Source organism: Panicum virgatum, chromosome 6N, assembly GCF_016808335.1.
Source record: "Panicum virgatum strain AP13 chromosome 6N, P.virgatum_v5, whole genome shotgun sequence".
NCBI classification, from domain to species: domain Eukaryota; kingdom Viridiplantae; phylum Streptophyta; class Magnoliopsida; order Poales; family Poaceae; genus Panicum; species Panicum virgatum.
In genome coordinates this window covers 46316369-46337625 of record NC_053150.1, presented here as the reverse complement: position 1 = coordinate 46337625, position 21257 = coordinate 46316369, and the positions used below count along the sequence as shown (strand labels likewise).

At 39.3% G+C, this 21257-nt stretch overlaps 1 protein-coding gene across 3 annotated transcripts; it reads right to left on the bottom strand.

Moving 5' to 3' along the window:
* Window positions 1-2385: 2385 nt before the first annotated feature.
* Window positions 2386-14671, bottom strand: LOC120679505 (putative wall-associated receptor kinase-like 16). 3 transcript variants are annotated; one of them, XM_039961115.1, is made up of 5 exons: window positions 12427-14671; window positions 11804-12339; window positions 11566-11715; window positions 9804-10935; window positions 2386-2732 (listed from the first exon to the last, which is right to left on the bottom strand). In XM_039961115.1, exons 1-5 carry the CDS (start codon window positions 12762-12764, stop codon window positions 2660-2662), a joined length of 2229 nt encoding a protein of 742 aa, XP_039817049.1. In that variant the 5' UTR covers window positions 12765-14671; the 3' UTR covers window positions 2386-2659. The 3 variants fall into 3 exon arrangements, with proteins under 3 accessions (XP_039817049.1, XP_039817050.1, XP_039817048.1); XM_039961116.1 differs by having other exon boundaries at window positions 11804-12319; window positions 12427-12563; XM_039961114.1 differs by having other exon boundaries at window positions 11804-14671.
* Between the last annotated feature and the right edge of the window lie 6586 nt (window positions 14672-21257).

Below are 21257 nucleotides of genomic sequence, written 5' to 3'. Positions count from 1 at the left end.
TGATAAGATAGATGCAATGGTCATTGTATTTCATGGGTCCACCTGTAACGTCACGTACTTTCTGTTGAAATAGGTATGCCGGATGAGAGGACCTTTCTATGCTTTGTCTTCAATTAATACTAGTAGGTAAAGAAATAACCATAACAGTTTGTCGATACCCTCAATCCTCGTAACTCCACCAAATGGCCAGAGAGCACATCTGAAATAATGGAACTGTTTGGTTCTTCCAAAACAAAAAAAAAAAAGCCGAAACACAAACTCAGAATCCAGGGACAATGATGATTGGTGAACTGATGGGATCAGGGTCAGTATCTTACAATGGGAGATTGGGAGACATTCAGTTACAGAATCCAATGATCCCTGTCCATAGTTCACAGATTCGCAGCAACTTTTTCTAACTAGGGAGGGATCTTATTCGGTTAAAAAAAAGGGAGGGACCTTATGGTTGTATCTTATCCTGTACAAATTTGGATATACCCACTTCCATCAGGGGAGTTAGGAGGAACGTCTGAAATAGCTATCACTGCTGTTTGTTTAATTTGAACCGTCTCTTCTAATAGTTTCTTCATTAGAGTGGCAAAAATTGTTGTCGTTCACACATCTCTTGCCATGACAGCATAGCATCTCCTCGGAGATTGGAACTGTGAAACACCAGGGCAAAACCCTCCGGAAGTTCAGTAACAACAAAGAATCCAGAGAGATGCAGTGGATAGAGATTAGAGAGAAAGACATCATGCCACGAAAATCTATTTGGCCAACAAACGGAGTCTCCACGTCCGCTCTCAAAGCCTAAAAGTTCACACATTAATCGGAGAAAAAAGAAAAACTAAAATTACCCACCACTGCCATTACAAAAAAAAATAGTATATAATACCCATATACATGTTTATAAATTACCCACCAATGCCATTAAATATATTTCTATTTATAAATATAAATTTATTCATCGTTTTGCATATCAAACTGTATATCGTGCTACACGAATAATTAACATATTTTACCACACGTATATTTTACCACACGCATATTTCTAGTATCCTATAGGTTTGAACATGAACCTAAGTTGCTGAATTTCTGAACGGAATCTTATGCTCTGCACTATGGAGATTTGTTGGCTTCCAAAAAGCAAGAAACTTAAATTAATTGTTCCCTAACGGAAACTAGACCATGGAGGCATGGCACTATACAAAAAACGACATAAACATAGTAGCAACAGATGATCAAGATGATCATAAAGTAAGGAAGCTAGCAAAAGAATAACTGAGTCAATTGAACTGAGCAGTGGGCATAATTACTGCAAGGGCTGGTAGATAAGAAACAGGTTACTACTACTACAACGAATGGTACTAGCTAAGATCGAGGAGATAGTCAGTCGTCACAAGATTAGAGCTGTGTGCTTGCCATGCGATCACATCACTGACAAAGAAAGATGTAGACAAAAGGAGGCACCATTGCACTAGCAGGAGAGAAACACTCTTGATTACTGAAGCAAATAGCATGTGATGAGAAAGATTTAAATTTATGAATAATAAATAGATAAAAATGCAAGATATATTTAGAATATCAATACTAACCGCGCAAATGCTTGGGTCACCTCACTAGTTTAGTTGAATATAGGTTTGAACATGAACCTATGTTGCTGAAATTCTGAACGGAATCTTATGCTCTGCACTATGGAGATTTGTTGGCTTTCAAAAAGCAAGAAACTTAAATTAATTGTTCCCCAACGGAAACTAGGCCATGGAGGCATGGCACTATACAAAAAACAACATAAATATAGTAGCAACAGATGATCAAGAGGATCATAAAGTAAGGAAGCTAGCAAAAGAACAACTGAGTCAATTGAACTTAGCAGTGGGCATTATTACTGCAAGGGCTGGTAGATAAGAAATATGTTACTACTACTACAATAAATGGTACTAGCTAAGATCAAGGAGATAGTCAGTCGTCACAGGATTAGAACTGTGTGCTTGCCATGCGATCACATCACTGACAAAGAAAGATATAGACAAAAGGAGTCACCATTGCACTAGCAGGAGAAAAGCACTCTTGATTACTGAAGCAAGTAGCATGTGATGATAAAGTTTTAAATTTATAAATAATAAATAGATAAAAATGCAAGATATATTTAAAATATCAACACTAGTCGCGCAAATACGCGGGTCACCTCACTAGTTTAGTTGAATCGAATATAGTGCCACACTGGATCTTCCATACATCATGCTTGCTTTAGTCTATGCCAAAAGGAATGTGATATATGTAATAGTTATACATAAGGAGATATTGCCTGCACCTGTTGCCATCCTCAATTATTACAAAAAACAAAAAAAAATCTACATGCGCCTGTCTAGTACTCCCTGACGAGTTCACAAAAGAATAAAGAAATGTTGCAAGGCCGGCAGTACTATTTTGCTGCAATGGCACAAAACGTTTGACTAGTATTCAAACGAAACCACAATGGCATTCAGCCTATGTCACGAGTTACAAAATACATGAACGGAGAAGGAAGTGCAACTTCACAAGGTTTGCAGCAAAATTGAGATCAAAAGAGACCCACACTGATGCGGTGTGGACAGTTGCAGATGCTTCACAAGAAGCTTCAAACAGTCGAAACAAAAAAGGGGAAAGAAAATCTTTGAGTTAAAGGGTAAGCAGATGATCAACGAGGAAAGCTCATTGATGACCAAAATTCATCTTCCATACTATAGCGCCTGCTCAAGTTGCAGGCACTGTGTTGACACTCAAAATTGGCATGACCTGAAGTAGGCAAGATAAAGGCCAAAATAGCTAATTCAATATTAACTCTTATTATTTTGCAAGTTTGGCATATATGACCATTGTGCAGGATATGGATATCATTTTGGGATATTCTGGATATGATTTTCATCAATGAGACAAAGATGGGCACAAAAAGGCATCAAGATGAGGTCAAATCATGGGTTTTAATGCACCAAGACGAAGCCCTCGTCGAGACGATCGAAACGGACATATGGATTGTCTAATTCAGAGTCCGGGTGTAGGAGTTATGGCACCAGGAAATTCGCCTATCTGGGCAAAACCGGTCTGACCGGATTTGGGGACCGGTCTGACCGGTTTTGGCTGCTGTGCAGCATGAGGAGTCCGGTCTGACCGGATTTAGGGACCGGTCTGACCGGTTTTTAGCAGATTAGTGCGAATTAGAGTTGTAATTTGATACTAGGTCGGTTTGTAACATATTTTTGACCTCCCACGGGTACAGACCTTCCCACCCTATAAATATAAAGGGCTATGGCCGATTGAGACACACCCAATCGAACAATACAAAATACATCTACTTTTTACCTCTAAACCCTAGTCTTTTCCAATCTCCCTTGCTGTCCATCGTGATCTCCACGGCCATTGATGGCGTCCTAAGCTCGCTGGTCGACCTAGGGCACGTCCGGCGACGTTCACGCCCCGACGGGTTCCCTCCCAGGCGAGAGCTTCGACGGCCTTTGCTAGTTTGCTCGTAAACTAGTCGTTCTTCGTCACGTAAGCGCGTTGGTTATCCTTTGCTGGTTTGCTCGTAAACCTTGCCGCTCTTCACCACGTTAGTGTGATACTTATCCCTCGAGACGACCGATTCCAGCGAAACCCTAGAAACCGGTCTGACCGGTTTGCTCAACCGGTCTAACCAGTCCGTGTGGCCTTGCAGCTCTTCGGTCCCTTTGCGACTTGCACGTTCGAGTGCTCTCGTGTGTTGACCGAGATTTGCGTCAACACATTTTGGCGACTCCGCTGGGGAAGATAATTCTGGTTATTAAAGCAACCGAAATTTTCTACCCTAACCCTGTGTTAATTGATCTACTATTTTGGTTCGCCCTTGTTATTGCATCTGGTCTCTTTAGACCGATTGCAAATATAATTGTGGTATTGCATCAGGCTGCTCAAGCCGATTGCACTCTACTTTGCTTGCTGCTGTATATCAAAGACCAAAAGAAAAGACAAAGTGTTGGTTATTGATTGCTTGGATTATCAAATATATCTGGATTTATTGATTACAAGACCAGAAGTATCAAGACCTATTAAGAAGTATACATGGCGGGTTATTCATATGTGCCACAACAATATTACTACAACATGCCTGAGGTACAGTTTGCAAATGAGTTGAGTAATTCTAGCATTAATTTTGCAAACACCATGAATTCTCGTGTTGATGTTGCTAGTCATGATAGTAGATATGTTATTGTGTCGGCTAGTCATTATTCAGATAATGCTTCTCATCGTGCATATTATAATGCTGAAAATTGTATGCAAAAGCCTATGTCGCATAATATGTCTGCTTTGGGATTTAATTCTACTGCTAGTAACATGCAACACGTAAATCATTACACATCGGTGGAACAAGGTCAAGTACCGATATATAATTACCAAGGCCAAACTAGTGTGGTAAGTTCGGCCGTTCAGTATGAAACATCTCATGCCGCTAATTCTTATAATATACATGGAGGTATTTCACCTATTTATTCATCGGCAGCACACATACAATTTGTGAACCCCTCGGGGGGCATGCCGATGAATGAGAAAATTGGCCATGCTAATACCAGCGCTCCGGCCAATTGTTCTCAAATGTCATATGCTACACAATATGGCTCTGATAGTCATAATTCGGTCTCTTATGCTATTACTAGTTCCAACCGAATTAATGAAATTTCAGCACCATATTCGAATCCTAATATTTATGATTCGGCATCTTATGCTTCCAATAATGCTGACCGAATTATTAAAAATTCAGCACCATATTTAAGTCCTAATATGCATAATTTGGCTTCCTATGTTTTCAATAATGACAGCCGGGTTAATGCAAATTCAGCATCATGTGCAGCTCCTAGTGTTAATGATTCGGCTTCCTATGATTTTCATAATGCCAGCCGAATTAGTAAGAATTCAGCACCTTATGTGACTTCCAGTATTCATGATTCGGCCTCGCATGTTACTCCTAACTCTAGCCGAACCCATGAGAATTCAGCAGGTGCATGTTTGTCATTGAGTGACTCACCTTCTCCATCTGAGCTTGATATGGATGTGCTTTGGCCTGATTTTCATAAGCATTGCACTTTAATTTATGATCCACAATTTGTCAAGTTTAATGGAGGGGATGGTGCGAGCACCTGGGAACATATCAATCAATATGTAGAAAAATTGGAAGGTGCTACAGATCTTGTGAAATCTGTTTTGTTTCCTTGGTCATTAGCTGGAGCTGCGTCTTTATGGTTTAAATCATTATCTGATCATGAGATTTATACGTGGTCCCTGTTAGAGCAAAAGTTTCATGACCGCTTTTCTAACGATGTTAAAGATGATTCGGATGTGAGTATTAATTCTTGTTCCGAATCTGTTTTGTCAAAAGGAATAGATCTAGTTGTAGAAAAGCGTGTCAAGCATAAAGGGACAGCTCAGCTAGATTTCTCTAAAGCCAAAGGACCCATTACTTTGGCTAGTTTGACTCGTGTTAGAGAGGATGGTGATCGTAATGGAGAATGTGATATAATCGAACAATGTTCGGTTGCTGGAGTAGAGACACATCCTTTGCTTTCTCCTGGACAACGGGAACTGAAAGCCGCTGAAGCTCCTGCCCAGGCAGCTAATCAGAATGAAGTCCAAACATCGGACTGTCTGGTGGCACCTACCGGACTGTCTGGTGCTGAGATGTTGTCAGCAGCAGGCCCTGATTCAACATCTCATACCACAGAGGCAGCCACATCTGTTGTGGATCCAAAAGCTAAAGACAAGAGGGAGGCTATGGGGCATCACTGCCATCATCAGGAAGGACGGGACATGATTCGGGTGAAGCCGCCGCGTCTCTCTAGCACGTTCAACAAGGTAAAACTTACAAGCGCTTTACCTAGTTCTCAATCTGATCATGTGTCTTCTGTTGATAAATCCATTAGTGATATTATCTTGCATAATTTTGAAAGATCGATTGAGATTGGTAATTTGCTTGTTAACAATAAGATGGTTTCAAAAGGGATCGGCCGATGTTCTATTCGAATTAGAAAGGCCGATAATAGTAATATGTTGACTTTTAAGTTTGATCCATCTTTATTGCCAAAGTTTTTATCTACTTGGTTTGTTTGTGGTAATCCTAAATCTAAGAGAAGAAAACCAAAGATGACTTGTGTCGAGAAGGCCGATGATAATATCTTAGCTAGTTCTAAATCATCGTGCCAAGAAACCACAAGCAAATGTATGGCCGAATGGATTTGTGAGAAATCTGAACCATTCATTTGCCCAGCTCTAAAGCCGTCTCCACAAAAGGATCGGCTAAAGAAAATTAAGTATACTTTTGATTTGACTTTGAGTGATCATATATTTGATGCCTTGCTGGAGCATAATCTTATTAGAATAGTTGATCACCGAGTCATGCCATCACCTCAGAGCTTAGAAGTAGAGACATATTGCAAGTTGCATAATTCTTTTGATCATAACACTAGTAATTGCAATATGTTTCGTCGGCTAATACAATCGGCTATAAACAAAGGACGATTGAGATTTGCTGAGAATCAGGAAGATGACCAGTTGAGTTCAATTGGTCGTGATGGCAGTAGTAAACCAAATCGTCTTAATTCATCCAAAGATCAAAAGACGATTGATGAGGAAAGCAGTTCGAGTCCCCCAAGTGATGGTGGAGGTAGTGTTTGTGATGTGCATATGAATTCTACAAGTTGCAATGACTCCACCAAGGTTGTAGAGAAGACATTAAGTGCTGGGGGGCAGGAGAGTGTTTCTTCACTGAATCTGGGGCCGATTCACCCAGCTGGCCAGGGAATACCAGACTGTCCGGTGATGTCCACCGGACTATCCAGTGCAACACCGGACTATCCGACAGCTACTACCGGACTGTCCGGTAGGGGGCATGTTAAACCAGATATGCCCAATATGCCAAATTTAAAATATTTTGGAGGTACAGGTCGTAATCAGCAGAAAGGTAAAAGGCCGAAGATTACTTTTGAGCAACTTCTGGCTAAGTACCAGAGGCAGAACGAGGCAAAGGGTGTTGATCAAACCGGCAATGTCAAGTCATCAAAAACACCTTTGAAGTCTTCAAGATCACCTCCAATGCGCAGATTTGAAGATTGGGATTGGCAAGGAGAAGGGTTTCATGCAGTAGCAACATATTCTCCTTTTGAGCCGCCAATGCCAATGCAGTTTGGTTCAGCTCCAACGTACTTTCATCCTTATTCATCTTGGGGCTGGTATGATTCAAATTCATATTCTTCTTCACATTTTAGACCACATAATGTAGAGTATTCAGCTCCTAGCAATTCTGATTTTGGAAAACAACCATATAACAAAGACCGTTTTATTCCTAAAAATCGGTCTGGAGCTCAAAATAAAAATAAAGTGGTCAAGCAAGTTTATGTGGTGAAGAAGGATAATAGAAAAGGTAAATGTTCATATCTGAATTCATATGTTGCAAAGCCGAATAAAGTATTAGATACTTCGGTTAGTAGTGCCAAAACAGTAGAAAAATCAGCTAGCAATATTGTAGGCACTAAATCTGAACCGAGAAATTTTAATGTACCAAATGTTGATAAAGACGTGTTGCTGTCCAAAACTAAATCACAACCGAGAAGCTCACTTGGTTTATCAAATTGGCGCAAGAAGAAGCTAGAGAAACTCAGTACGTGTGAGTTGAAGAAAAGGAACATGACTTGGGTTCCTAAAGGGAGTTCTCAAGCTCAAAACAAGGATGGTGCTCGTGTGAAAAGTGAGATGGATGCAAGCAAAAAGAAGAAGGCCAAGATCTCAACTGAAATGTTTGCTCCAAATCATCAGAGTTATTGGTCATCGCATCATCCATATTTCTCAGTCGTGCCACATATAGGTATGTCATCCCAAGGTATGTTCGGTTATCCCTCGTGGCATTATTTTAATCCATATATGTCTTCGTGCTATGGAGGGATGCAACCGAATTATTATGCATATGGATAAATTGCAATATGTTTGCTACTTTTATAAGGCCGAAGTATTTTAGTTGCTGGTAATTATGTTATTGTTTACATAATACTTGTTATGCTTCACTTCGGTTATATTTATTCTTGGGATGAGCATGCTCGTTATATTTGCTTGTTAATATTCGGCTGTTGTTTAAATTGCAACACCTATGCATAATTGATATAGCCGATTGATTTCAAGTAAATTGATTATGTTGATCATATAGCCAATGTCTGAATTCGAGTTTGTGTATCATTGATTTGGCTAATGTGTTATTTTCCATGTGAGAAGTTATATAGTTCAAAAAGTATCCTTGTTCTCAGTGATTGACATAGCCGATGAATTTTTTCTCATCATCGTGCTAAGTATTTGTCCCCAATCACGGCATGGCTTTGATGCTCGGGGGGGCAAGACCGATGTTGGCTAACTCTGCCAACGCCGAACAGTTCGGTTCTAGCTACCGGACAGTCCGGCAGTGCATCGGATTGTCCGATAGGTATGCTAAGTTGAGGAGCATTGCAAAGACCGATTGTTTTCATAATGATTTGGTCGATTTAGGCATATGTGGTGAAGATGGTTCTAGCCATTGCATCAAGTATTCATAGCCGAGGTGGTGTGTACTCAGGCTTGTATCTCACTCATCATGTGCAAATGAAAACAGCAAAGATGATATTGTTATCCTGGTTAGTACCAAGTAACATGGCCGATGAAGTTTTATTGGTTTTAGAATAAAAACATAGATGATGTACTAGTATTAGTCATCGGTCTTCTATGATTTTGGCCAAAAGAGATGTTTCTTGGTACGTAAACTTTACCAAGAAACAGGGGGGTATATGTTGACACTCAAAATTGGCATGACCTGAAGTAGCCAAGATAAAGGCCAAAATAGCCAATTCAATATTAACTCTTATTATTTTGCAAGTTTGGCATATATGACCATTGTACAGGATATGGAGATCGTTTTGGGATATTCTGGATATGATTTTCATCAATGAGACAAAGATGGGCACAAAAAGGCATCAAGATGAGGTCAAATCATGGGTTTTAATGCACCAAGACGAAGCCCTCGTCGAGACGATCGAAACGGACATATGGATCGCCTAATTCAGAGTCCGGGTGTAGGAGTTATGGCACCAGGAAGTTCGCCTATCTGGGCAAAACCGGTCTGACCGGATTTGGGGGCCGGTCTGACCGGTTTTGGCTGCTGTGCAGCACGAGGAGTCCGGTCTGACCGGATTTAGGGACCGGTCTGACCGGTTTTTAGCAGATTAGTGCGAATTAGAGTTGTAATTTGATACTAGGTCGGTTTGTAACATATTTTTGACCTCCCACGGGTACAGACCTTCCCACCCTATAAATATAAAGGGCTATGGCCGATTGAGACACACCCAATCGAACAATACAAAATACATCTACTTTTTACCTCTAAACCCTAGTCTTTTCCAATCTCCCTTGCTGTCCATCGTGATCTCCACGGCCATTGATGGCGTCCTAAGCTCGCTGGTCGACCTAGGGCACGTCCGGCGACGTTCACGCCCCGACGGGGTCCCTCCCGGGCGAGAGCTTTGACGGCCTTTGCTAGTTTGCTCGTAAACTAGTCGTTCTTCGTCACGTAAGCGCGTTGGTTATCCTTTGCTGGTTTGCTAGTAAACCTTGCCGCTCTTCACCACGTAAGTGTGATACTTATCCCTCGAGACGACCGATTCCAGCGAAACCCTAGAAACCGGTCTGACCGGTTTGCTCAACCGGTCTAACCGGTCCGTATGGCCTTGCAGCTCTTCGGTCCCTTTGCGACTTGCACGTTCGAGTGCTCTCGTGTGTTGACCGAGATTTGCGTCAACACACTGGTATTGGCGTTGCTCGCTTCAACTGATGGATGGCTCGGCCGAACTGCATGCTCTTTAGTAGCCTCATTGCTTCCAGTATTGTCAGGCAGACTTTGAATCGCTTCTAATCTCCTCTCAACTTGCCTCATCGTGGGCCTGTCCTCTCCCTTTGGGTTTAAGCACATCACTGCAATTGCTGCCACTTCATTGGCTTCTCCTTCTTTCGCCTCCTCAGTGACTTGAGGGTCCAGCATATCACAGAGCCTGTCCCCGTTCACCAGCAAGACAAATTGTGAAACCAAATTGAAGCCTTCAGGTGATATGTACGATGATGGTCTCTTCCTTGTCAGCAGCTCCACAAGTATGACACCGAAGCTGTACACATCACTTTTCTCTGTGAGCCGGCTTGTTTGGTAGTACTCTGGATCCAAGTATCCGAAAGTCCCTTGTATGGTCGTTGTGACAGCAGTTTGATCAATGGGCATCCCTCGAGAAGCTCCAAAGTCCGATATTTTTGCTATCAACCGATCATCAAGAAGTATGTTGCTAGTCTTTATATCTCTATGTATTATCGAAACTGAAGCAGCGGAATGCAAATAAGCAAGAGATCTTGCAATTTCGAGGGCTATCCTCATTCGCTCCTTCCATGACAGTGATTGTGGAGCACATACATGTAGATGGTCATGAAGTGTCCCATTCGAAATGAACTCATAGATTAGCAATGGAACTTCTGTCTCGAGACAACATCCAAAGAGCTTCACCACATTCCTGTGGTTTACTTGAGAAAGTATGGCGACCTCATTGATAAAATCATCAATTTCTCTCTTAATCGCACGCCTTGACCTTTTAATAGCAACGATTCGTTGGTCGGACAAAATACCTTTGTACACAGTGCCATGGCCCCCACCACCAAGTTTTCGAGATTCATCAAAACTGTTTGTGGCCTTTTCAAGCTCTTCTAAGCTGAAAATCATTCTTTCGGCAATATCCTTGTCTACCAATTGCTGCAGTAAAAGCCCTCTGTTTTGCTTGAAGAAATATTCCTTTCTTCTTTTAGCCTTTTGAGCCCTGACCTTTCTCCTTATGACAACAGCAGCAAGAACAAATAGCAGAACTACTATACCGCTGCCAACTCCGATCGCAATGACCACTCCTGGACAATATATTAAAAGAAAATTCTGAATGATTTTCTTCTATAAATCTATCACAACACAAGAAGATCTATTATCTTATTATTTAGCCAACAAACGAAGCCTCCACGTTCGCTCTTAAGACCTAGAAATTCCCACATTAATTGGAGAAAATAGGAAAATAAAAATTACCCACCATTGCCATTATAATAAAAATTAGCCTAAAATACCTCTCTGCCTAATTAAAAATCACCCACCAATGCCATTATGAAAGATTAAATATAAAATATCATTTAGCTATGTATTAGCTACAAACATATACTATTAATAAAAACTAATTAACAATAATCAATCAAAATAAAACAAAAATAAGAATAATTATATGCATAATATTATTAAAACTCAACAAATCAAATTGTTATTATAGGTAGATCATGTTTGAATTGCTTAACCAACAATAAGACATAATTTACACTAATGAACAAGGTGATATATGATTTAAAAAATATTATAATCTTTAAGTAAGGATACACGACATGCAAATTTTTGAATTTTCAATACTAGCCGCGCAAATGCACGGACTATACGTCTAGTTAGAATGTATATAGCGGACCTAGTAAACTAGATATTGAACATAACTTTGTCCTTGTTACCTGAACTTTTCAATTTGCTTGGCGCACACCCATCTTTTACTCCGGGGTCGCCGTCAGTTCCAGGTGGGCAGATACAATAATACGATCCAACTGTATTTACGCAGCACCCAAAGCATGGGTATTGATCTGGCTGTGTGCACTCATCGATATCTGTTACAAGTTACAGCACAAAACACAGTAATTAGCGCCGAGCAATCATGCGGTGATGTCAGTTCCAGATGGCGCAGAGCAACCATACCTTTACATCCATTATGCATGTAAGCGTTGCCTTGATATCCTTGTTGACACTGGCATGCATACCCTCCACGAGGGTCGTCGTGGCAGTCACTGTTGTTACTGCGGCACCCAAAGTCACCTGACTTCAGAGCTTCCGCACAAGATGAGTTGCCAAGCATCCAGTTAACCACAGTGCTGGTTGGCACTTCTGGAGCAGATCCTAGTGTGGCAGCATACTTCTGCAACGGTATGGCATCTTCTGTCCTCCTCCAATACTCTCCTTTTTCCACAAGAAATGTGGCATTGACCAACAGAGTTGAGTTTGCATCATCGAGGGGAAGAAACTTGATCACATAACTGTTGCTGTCTTCTGCAACCCTCGTATAACAGCAGCCAACACCAGAGCACGTGCCATCAGTGGCCATCTTGGGATAATCAGGATGGCAGGTGGAATTACAGGTGCTGGCATTGCTTCCTGCTCTGGGGAGACTAACCGAAAGCTTGAAGCCACACCCCAAGGCAACGAACACATTTTCAGCTGCTGATACACGATAGAACCTGTCATCTAATAAGTTGAGCGGCCAGGTCTGGTCTCCTAACAATCGGTTGACCTGAGTGTCAAGGTACAGAACCCTCTTACTCAACTTTATTTTGACGACTCGATATCCAGCGCTGTTCATGTACAGGACGGGAGGGTCTTGATCCGTGCTGCATACGAGCTTGAATCCTTCATGACGGTAGCATCGCTCATCGGCGCCGATGCCGAATGGGTAAGGTATAGTTATGTTGTAGCATGTGGAGGTGCAACCGGGCATTGCCATATCTTGTGGTGGTATCAGTGAGTCTTGTGAAGATACCAGTGCCGGTATTGTTGCTAGAAACTGCAACAAGTGCAGAGCTGCTATGGCAAGTGCGTGCATTGTTGCGTAAGGTACAAGGAAAAGGAAGCAGTAGCAGATAAAAGCTTGGTGGCTGTGAGGCATCAGTTCATGCTACATATATAATGGATGAGTCCTCATAGAGCCCTTCTGGACCTGGTCAGTGCAAATAAGCTAAAGAGCTGGAAAGTCCCTGCTATGCTACAGACTTCATTAGGTGAAATTTTTAGTAAGGGGCTGATAATGTTGATATTATATTTAGAACAGTTATTACTTATCAGTTGTCCAACTTTAAAACATAGGATTCTCAAAGACAAGAAACAACTTGTTGCAATGGAAAGGTAATCGTCTGAAGCCTCAAAAAGAAACTGCAACAAGTACAGAGTTGCTGTGGCAATTGGCAAGTGTGTCCATTGTTGTACAGGGCAGGGTTCAAAATTTCGGCGAAATTTCGCGAATTTCGGTAATTTCGGTGGTGGCCGAAAGAAAAATCCGAAATTTTGTAATACACTAATACATGTGCTATATAACTTTAGACTCATGTTTTCTATTGTTCATATTGCATATTTTTCTATTTCATAATGTGTATTCATAAATCACACTAATAGTTGTTTAGATCTAAATTTTCTTACAAAAAACATACTTTATGTGCTAGTCTCAAAAAAAATTTCGGCAAAATTTCGCGAATTTCGGTAATTTCGGTGGTGGCCGAAATTTTTGCAAAAACGAAATTGAAAACCCTGGTACAGGGTACAAGGAAAGAGACACAGTATAGTCGATATGGATTGGTGAGACTTTGGGGTACCAGTTCATGCTACATATAAAAGCTCCCACTTACTTTGAAGACCTGGCCTATGCAAGTATGTAATCCTAAGTCTTTGCTGACCTGGTCTATGCAAACAAACCTAAGACTTGGAGAATTATTATTGGGTAGCTTACACTGTTTGTGATGTCATTGGGTGACATATTGAGCGAGACTGATAATGTTTGTGTTGCCTTCAGGGATTTTGTTATCATTCAATGAACATTAAAAGCCACGGAAGCAGGTAGAAAACAAATAACAAACAACAAAAGCTAAGACTATTTATCAATCTATATGTACACCATCAATCAGTAGCTCTCTGAGAAAGTAAGAGCATGTCCACTTAAACTTTTGACTCTGTTTGATTGCATGGAGTTAGGTTAGATTTGAAGCATCAATCAAATATATACTTGAATATCAGATCGTGGTACCATAAGGGACGTTGTTGACAAGGACACACAAACCGAATATGAAATCTGAACAGAAAAGAGAACTACCTCCATTGGTTCATATTAGTGGGTGATGTGAAAGGGCATGTAGCCTAGTGGTTACAGAAGCTTTAGTAGCACCTTAGGTTCCGGGTTTTACTCCTCGTGGGAGTTAATATTTTAGGATTTAGCAATGTTGTGCTTTCAGTGGTAAATGATGTTCCCGTCGATAGTGAGGTGCATGTCGTGACTTCGTCGATCTCGAAAATTTGCTGTCTCAGTTGTCGTGACTTCGTCAATCTCGAGAATTTGCTGGCTCAGTTTTCGAAGATGCACATAAAGGTAGGTTCCATAGAGTGACATAGGTGAGTGTGCATGCGTTGTGAGTCAGTGGTAGACGATGTTCCCGTCGACAGTGGGGTGCATGTCGTGACTTCGTCGATCTCGAGAATTTGCTAGCTCAGTTTTTGAAGATGTACATAAAGATAGGTTCCATAGAGCGATAGAGGTGAGTGTGCATGCGTTGTGAGTCACATAAAGGTAGGGTCCATAGAGTGATAGAGGTGAGTGTGCATGCGTTGTGAGTATTTGAGTTGTACTGTGTAATCTAAAAAAATGGGTGATGCACCCTAAATTTTTGCATCATCTGGCCTTAAGAAAGTTCAAAAGGTCTAATTATAAACGTCTAAGCAGAAAAAGGAAACAAACAGACCAGAGCGACAAAAAAAGGAATAATCTATTTTTGTCCCTCTCTTTTCCCGCTCTAATGCGGACCGGGCGATATCTACATTCAAATGTGCCCCGGAGACCCGGTCCGCCCGCCCCTCACTCGTGGTCCCTACTGCTTATGGGACAGTGATCGAATCAATTCAACTGGTAGATGAAATGGGAATTTATATGGAAGCGCACGTGGGGAAGCAACTTAAATCGTTGAATTCATAGGCATAGGGGCGTGGTTCATCTATTATTTTACTATTTGGCCAATAAATGAAGTCTCCACAGCCGCTCTCAAGACCTAGAAATTCCCGCGTTAATCGGAGAAAAAAAATTAAAATTACCCACCACTGCCATTACAAAAAAATTAGCCTAAAATACCCCTATGTCTAATTTAAAATCACCCACCAATGCCATTATGAAAAATTAAATATGAAATATCATTTAGCTATGTATCTGTTACAAACGTATACTATTAATAAAAATTAAAGCTAACAACAATCAATCAAAATAAAATAAAAATGAGAATAATTATATGCATAATTATTAAAGCTCAACAAATCAAATTATTATTATAGGTAGATCATATTTGAATTGTTTTAACTAATAATAAGACATAATTTACGATAATGAACATGGTGATGTATGGTAAAAAAAAGTATAATCTTTAAGTAAGGATATAACAACATGTGAATTTTGAATTTTCAGTACTAGCCTTGCAAATGCAAGGACTATACACCTAGTTCAATGAGAAAGAAAGACAGGAGGGCAGGATTCGTCGTGTCGGGTGAATTCATTCTTGGGAAAAAGGGTTAAATCCTCTGTTTGTCTAATTTTAACCCTAAACTCGGATACCATCAACAACTGGCACTCAACTATCAGTTCTATTTAGTTTCAACCCCGAGCCTAATAAAAGGTGGTTTTACATGCCGGCCACAACAAAAGGAAATGAGGACACGAGAGGAAACTATAAAGAAATTCTAGAATGCACAATTGGTACTTGGTAGGTTAATGGAAATGGAAATATTTGCTCTCAGACACTACCTAAAGGTAGCTTTTGGCATGAGCCACTAAAAAAGTTTAGCTTTGCTAAAAAATATTGGCCATCTTTGGGTCTATGGGTTAGAGTTAGTTGGAGCTATTTGGAGCTCAGATAACCCAAAAGTATCCAAACATGAGGGTTAGATTGGGGCTATTTGCATCTAATTCATCCCAAAAAACTGCTATTTGCATCTAATCCATCCCAAAAACTATCCTCCCAACGCGTGGGGTTCGCAGCCGTCGGTGAGTGGCACCGCCCACGCTCCCGCTGCCCGCACCATCTTGGACCTCAACTCGCAAGCGCGGGCGACGGAGGGGTTCCCGGGGCTTGGGCAGTACGGAGCCTTCTTCCAGGGCAACGACGTCGAGCTCCTCCCTGGCCGAGGCAGGGGGCTCCGGGCTGCCTCCCTTTCGAGCACCGCGTGCCGGAGTAGGAGATGGATGGGAGACTCCGGTGGCACGCTCCCGCCCGGCAACTCAACTTTGGTGGCTCCTCCTCGGCGGCAGTCGGTCGTGGGTCGGGGGCAGGTGGCGACCTTCGGCAGCGCGCGAACTCAAACACCGTGGCACCCGGCCATCGTAGCCGTGGCACCCGACCGCCGTCGTCAGGGGCAGGCGGCGACGACCTGCGCGGAGAGCATCCCCCGTGCAGATGATTTGTTTGTGTCATTTGTGAGCGGGAGGAGGTCGCACAATAGTCCACCACAACAGATTTAGCTGGAAAGAGGGTTTAAAGGAGCTAAATGATTGGGAAAGTGTATTTATTGTCAATCTAACCCTTCCATCAAAATACCTCTTTGACTAGAGTTAGTTCAGGGCTACTCATGAGCTAGAAACTAACTTTAACCTCTAACAAACCTCTAACTTAGCTAGAGTATCCAAACAAGATCATTGTAAATTTATGGTAGTTTACTGTTGGACACTGCACCAAGTGGAGGAGAAGGGGGCTGGCATGGACCATGCCCCCCTCTAATGATTCATATAAATAAAATCTATTTTACTTGATCACTGATTATTTAAGCTATTCAGTAATTAATTTGGTTTTATTTTTCTAGTTGTTAGGATTTCTCATCAATTAGAACGAGCTCGGTTGATTTAAATGTGATGTTCTAATATTCTATTTACTACACACGACATAAATTATTATTCCTACATATAAGCTAATCTCTCCCTTCCAATTTATATGTTGTTTGGCTTTTCTAGATATATAGTATTGTCTACACACTAGACATAGTGTGCATCTATTTACATAGCAAAAGCTATGTATTTAGAAGCTAAAATAACCTATAATTTAGAACAGAGGGAACAAATATTATGCTAAAACAGCAAAAATCTCAATTCATTTCTCTTTCGACTCTTTATTTGTATCGGTGAAATATGGTTATTAGTACTATACTAAAATATAGACGAGTATTATCATGCTATATATACTTCGACTGTAACGTATTATCGGGTCTACTCCCTCCATGAAATATGGTTATTAGTACTATACTAAAATATAGACAAGTATTATCATGCTATATATACTTCGACTGTAACGTATTATCGGGTCTACTCCCTCCATGTTTATTTACATGTCGTATAAGGTTTGTTCTAAGTCAAATTTGGCTAATTTTGACCAAATCTATAGAGAAATATACAATAATTATACTATCCAACATATACTTCATGGTGGGTTAAATTAAATAAATTTAGTATTATAAATATTATTATTTATTTCTATAAGTTTGGTCAAAGTTTGTCAAATTTGATTTAGGGCAAACCTGATACGACGTGTAAATAAAAATAGAGGGGGTATTTGAAACTATATCACACGGTAGCATATTTTCCATAAGCGTGTATGGAAGCGCTCTCTCGAGTCCCCCTAAATTCGCAGGTGCTGACGTAGTAACTTTATAAACTAGGTGATACCCCGCGCGTTGCTGCGGAATTTCTTAAATAAAATTCTAACGTGAAATTTGAAAGTAGAAAAATTAAGATTCACAAAAAAATCGGTGGACGGTGATGTGGCATTTGATATAATGGGTTCCTATATGATGCGGATAACTTACATGTTAAGAGAAATAGAGTTAATGATTTTAGTAGGTGTCATCTATATAGGCTATATAGATGATATGAATTTTACTTGCATATTATTTTTATCAGAATCCAGCAGAAATCGATAAACTAATAGAATAAACATCAATATAATATTTGATCACATTATAGAAGAATATGTGCTCAAAAAGTAGAGTATGTATATGACTTTACATTAAAGATTAAAAATATTGTAAAAATAGAGTATGTCTATGACTTTACATTAATAGATTAAAGATTAAAAGTATTGCACATAGTAGAGATGATATGGGCTTTTTTTGTTTATTGAATCTCGTAAAAATCGATAAGCTAATAGAAGAAACACCAATAGAATATTTGATCACATTATAGAATAATAGGTAATGAAAAAATAGCATATGTATATGACTTTACTTTAGTTAATTAAAGATTAAAATTATTGCATATTGTAGAGATGACATTGACATTTTTTGTAATTAATAAAGTAGTTGAAAGTTAGTGGGATACTTAGTGGAGAATGATGTGGACACCTTGCATGAAGAGAGAAATAGTTAGTGGGTACCATCTATATAGGATACTAGGTGATACCCCATGCGTTGCTGCGGGATTTCTTAAATTTAACGTGAAATTTGAAAATAGAAAAATTAAGATGATTGCGTGGCAACATTCACAAAAAAATCGATGGAAAACTTAAATAGATGGCCCTAGTAGATGTTGATGTAGCATTTGATATAATAGATTCCTATATGATGTGGATAACTTGCATGTTAAGAGAAATAGAGTTAATGACTTTAGTAGGTGTCATCTATATAGGCTATATAGTTGATATGAATTTTACTTGAATGTTATTTTTTATCAAGATCTAGTAGAAATCGATAAACTAACGTCAATAGAATATTTGATCACATTATAAAAGAATAGGTGCTCAAAGAAATAGAGTATGTATATGAGTCTTTACGTTAATAGATTAAAGATTAAAAGTATTGCAAAAATAGAGTATGTATATGAATTTATGTTAATAGATTAAAGATTAAAAGTATTGCACATAGTAGAGATCATATGGATATTTTCTTGTTTATTGAATCTCGTAAAAACGATAAGCTAAAAGAAGAAACACCAATAGAATATTTGATCACATTATAGAAGAATAGGCGATGAAAAAATAGCATATGTATATGATTTTATTTTAGTTAATTAAAGATTAAAAGTATTGCATATTGTAGAGATGACATGAATATTTTTTGTAATTAATAAGATAGTTGAAAGTTATTGGGACACTTAGTGGAGAATGATGTGGACATCTTGCATGAAGAGAGAAATAATTAGTGGGTACTATCTATATAGGATATATAGATGAGTTTGACTTAACTTGGCTCGCCCCCCCTAAATTTAATTTCTGGCTCCACTTAACATTATATTCAATTTTAGTAAAAACAACTGAAATTGACTAACTTACCCTCATATAGTACAACCGAGCTGACTCCTTTGCGACCGAAGAAAAACAGATCACGAAACTCCCAATCACCGGGCATGGCACCTACTATCTAAGGATATTTAATTTTTATTACCATCGTTACGAATTTCCAGCATTCAAATTCTAGATTTAAGGATGTCCATACATTTTTTTTATTGGGGAGAGAAAATTTCCTCAACTTTAGATCTGCGGCTAGCTGCTGGCCGGCTGATGTATCGTACCATGTCCACGATTTTAGCAAAAATAATGAAATCTTCTCTCTTTAATGGTAAATTAGCATAGTGCTCGCGCGTTGCTACTGGTAGTATAATAAATCTACATAATATCACTAATTTTATATTCGTTCACTCTGCGTGGAGGTGCACCTAAGGATCACTCATTTGCAACCCAAGCTGAGTGGAACCCGCAGGTCACGCATGCAGGCATGCAGCACTTGTGCAGGTCAACTGATTGCCTGATTCTCGGGCTTGCATTGCATCTCTGTAAACCAGCTGTGATCCGAGCTTCCTTGCTCACAGCGCATTCGGACTCGCAACTCGCATGCGAGCTCATGACACCCAGCACCTCGTGGGGGCCTGTGTGGACGGCGAGCTGGGAGCGGAGGCCGCGCCAACTGGAACGAGCGCTACTGCGCTACCTCAATTCTCGGCATAACATTTTCCAACCGTACTAATCAAAACGGCAGAGGTTAGGATGAGTCAGGTGCATATAATGGTAGGACAGTTAATTCACGTGGCTCTCTACTAAAATCGAATATAATAATTAATAATATATATAATGAACTATAGCAAATTGCTATAGTTTTATATTTTCTAGATATATAGTATTGTCTACACACTAGACATAGTGTGCATCTATTTACATAGCAAAAGCTATGTATTTAGAAGCTAAAATAGCCTATAATTTAGAACAGAGGGAACAAATATTATGCTAAAACAGCAAAAATCTCAATTCATTTCTCTTTCGACTCTTTATTTGTATCGGTGAAATATGGTTATTAGTACTATACTAAAATATAGACGAGTATTATCATGCTATATATACTTCGACTGTAACGTATTATCGGGTCTACTCCCTCCATGAAATATGGTTATTAGTACTATACTAAAATATAGACAAGTATTATCATGCTATATATACTTCGACTGTAACGTATTATCGGGTCTACTCCCTCCATGTTTATTTACATGTCGTATAAGGTTTGTTCTAAGTCAAATTTGGCTAATTTTGACCAAATCTATAGAGAAATATACAATAATTATACTATCCAACATATACTTCATGGCGGGTTAAATTAAATAAATTTAGTATTATAAATATTATTATTTATTTCTATAAGTTTGGTCAAAGTTTGTCAAATTTGATTTAGGGCAAACCTGATACGACGTGTAAATAAAAATAGAGGGGGTATTTGAAACTATATCACACGGTAGCATATTTTCCAGAAGCGTGTATGGAAGCGCTCTCTCGAGTCCCCCTAAATTCGCAGGTGCTGACGTAGTAACTTTATAAACTAGGTGATACCCCGCGCATTGCTGCTGAATTTCTTAAATAAAATTCTAACGTGAAATTTGAAAGTAGAAAAATTAAGATTCACAAAAAAATCGGTGGACGGTGATGTGGCATTTGATATAATGGGTTCCTATATGATGCGGATAACTTACATGTTAAGAGAAATAGAGTTAATGATTTTAGTAGGTGTCATCTATATAGGCTATATAGATGATATGAATTTTACTTGCATATTATTTTTATCAGAATCCAGCAGAAATCGATAAACTAATAGAATAAACATCAATATAATATTTGATCACATTATAGAAGAATATGTGCTCAAAAAGTAGAGTATGTATATGACTTTACATTAAAGATTAAAAATATTGTAAAAATAGAGTATGTCTATGACTTTACATTAATAGATTAAAGATTAAAAGTATTGCACATAGTAGAGATGATATGGACTTTTTTTGTTTATTGAATCTCGTAAAAATCGATAAGCTAATAGAAGAAACACCAATAGAATATTTGATCACATTATAGAATAATAGGTAATGAAAAAATAGCATATGTATATGACTTTACTT

What these genes read in the sequence shown, in the direction of transcription:
- LOC120679505 (XM_039961114.1), bottom strand. Translation starts at nt 12,764, where the DNA reads ATGCCTCACAGCCACCAAGCTTTTATCTGCTACTGCTTCCTTTTCCTT. An exon ending in CATGCATAATGGATGTAAAG is followed by an intron (nt 11,716 to 11,803) that starts GTATGGTTGCTC and finishes AACTTGTAACAG; the next exon opens with ATATCGATGAGTGCACACAG. An exon ending in AAGCAAATTGAAAAGTTCAG is followed by an intron (nt 10,936 to 11,565) that starts GTAACAAGGACA and finishes TATATTGTCCAG; the next exon opens with GAGTGGTCATTGCGATCGGA.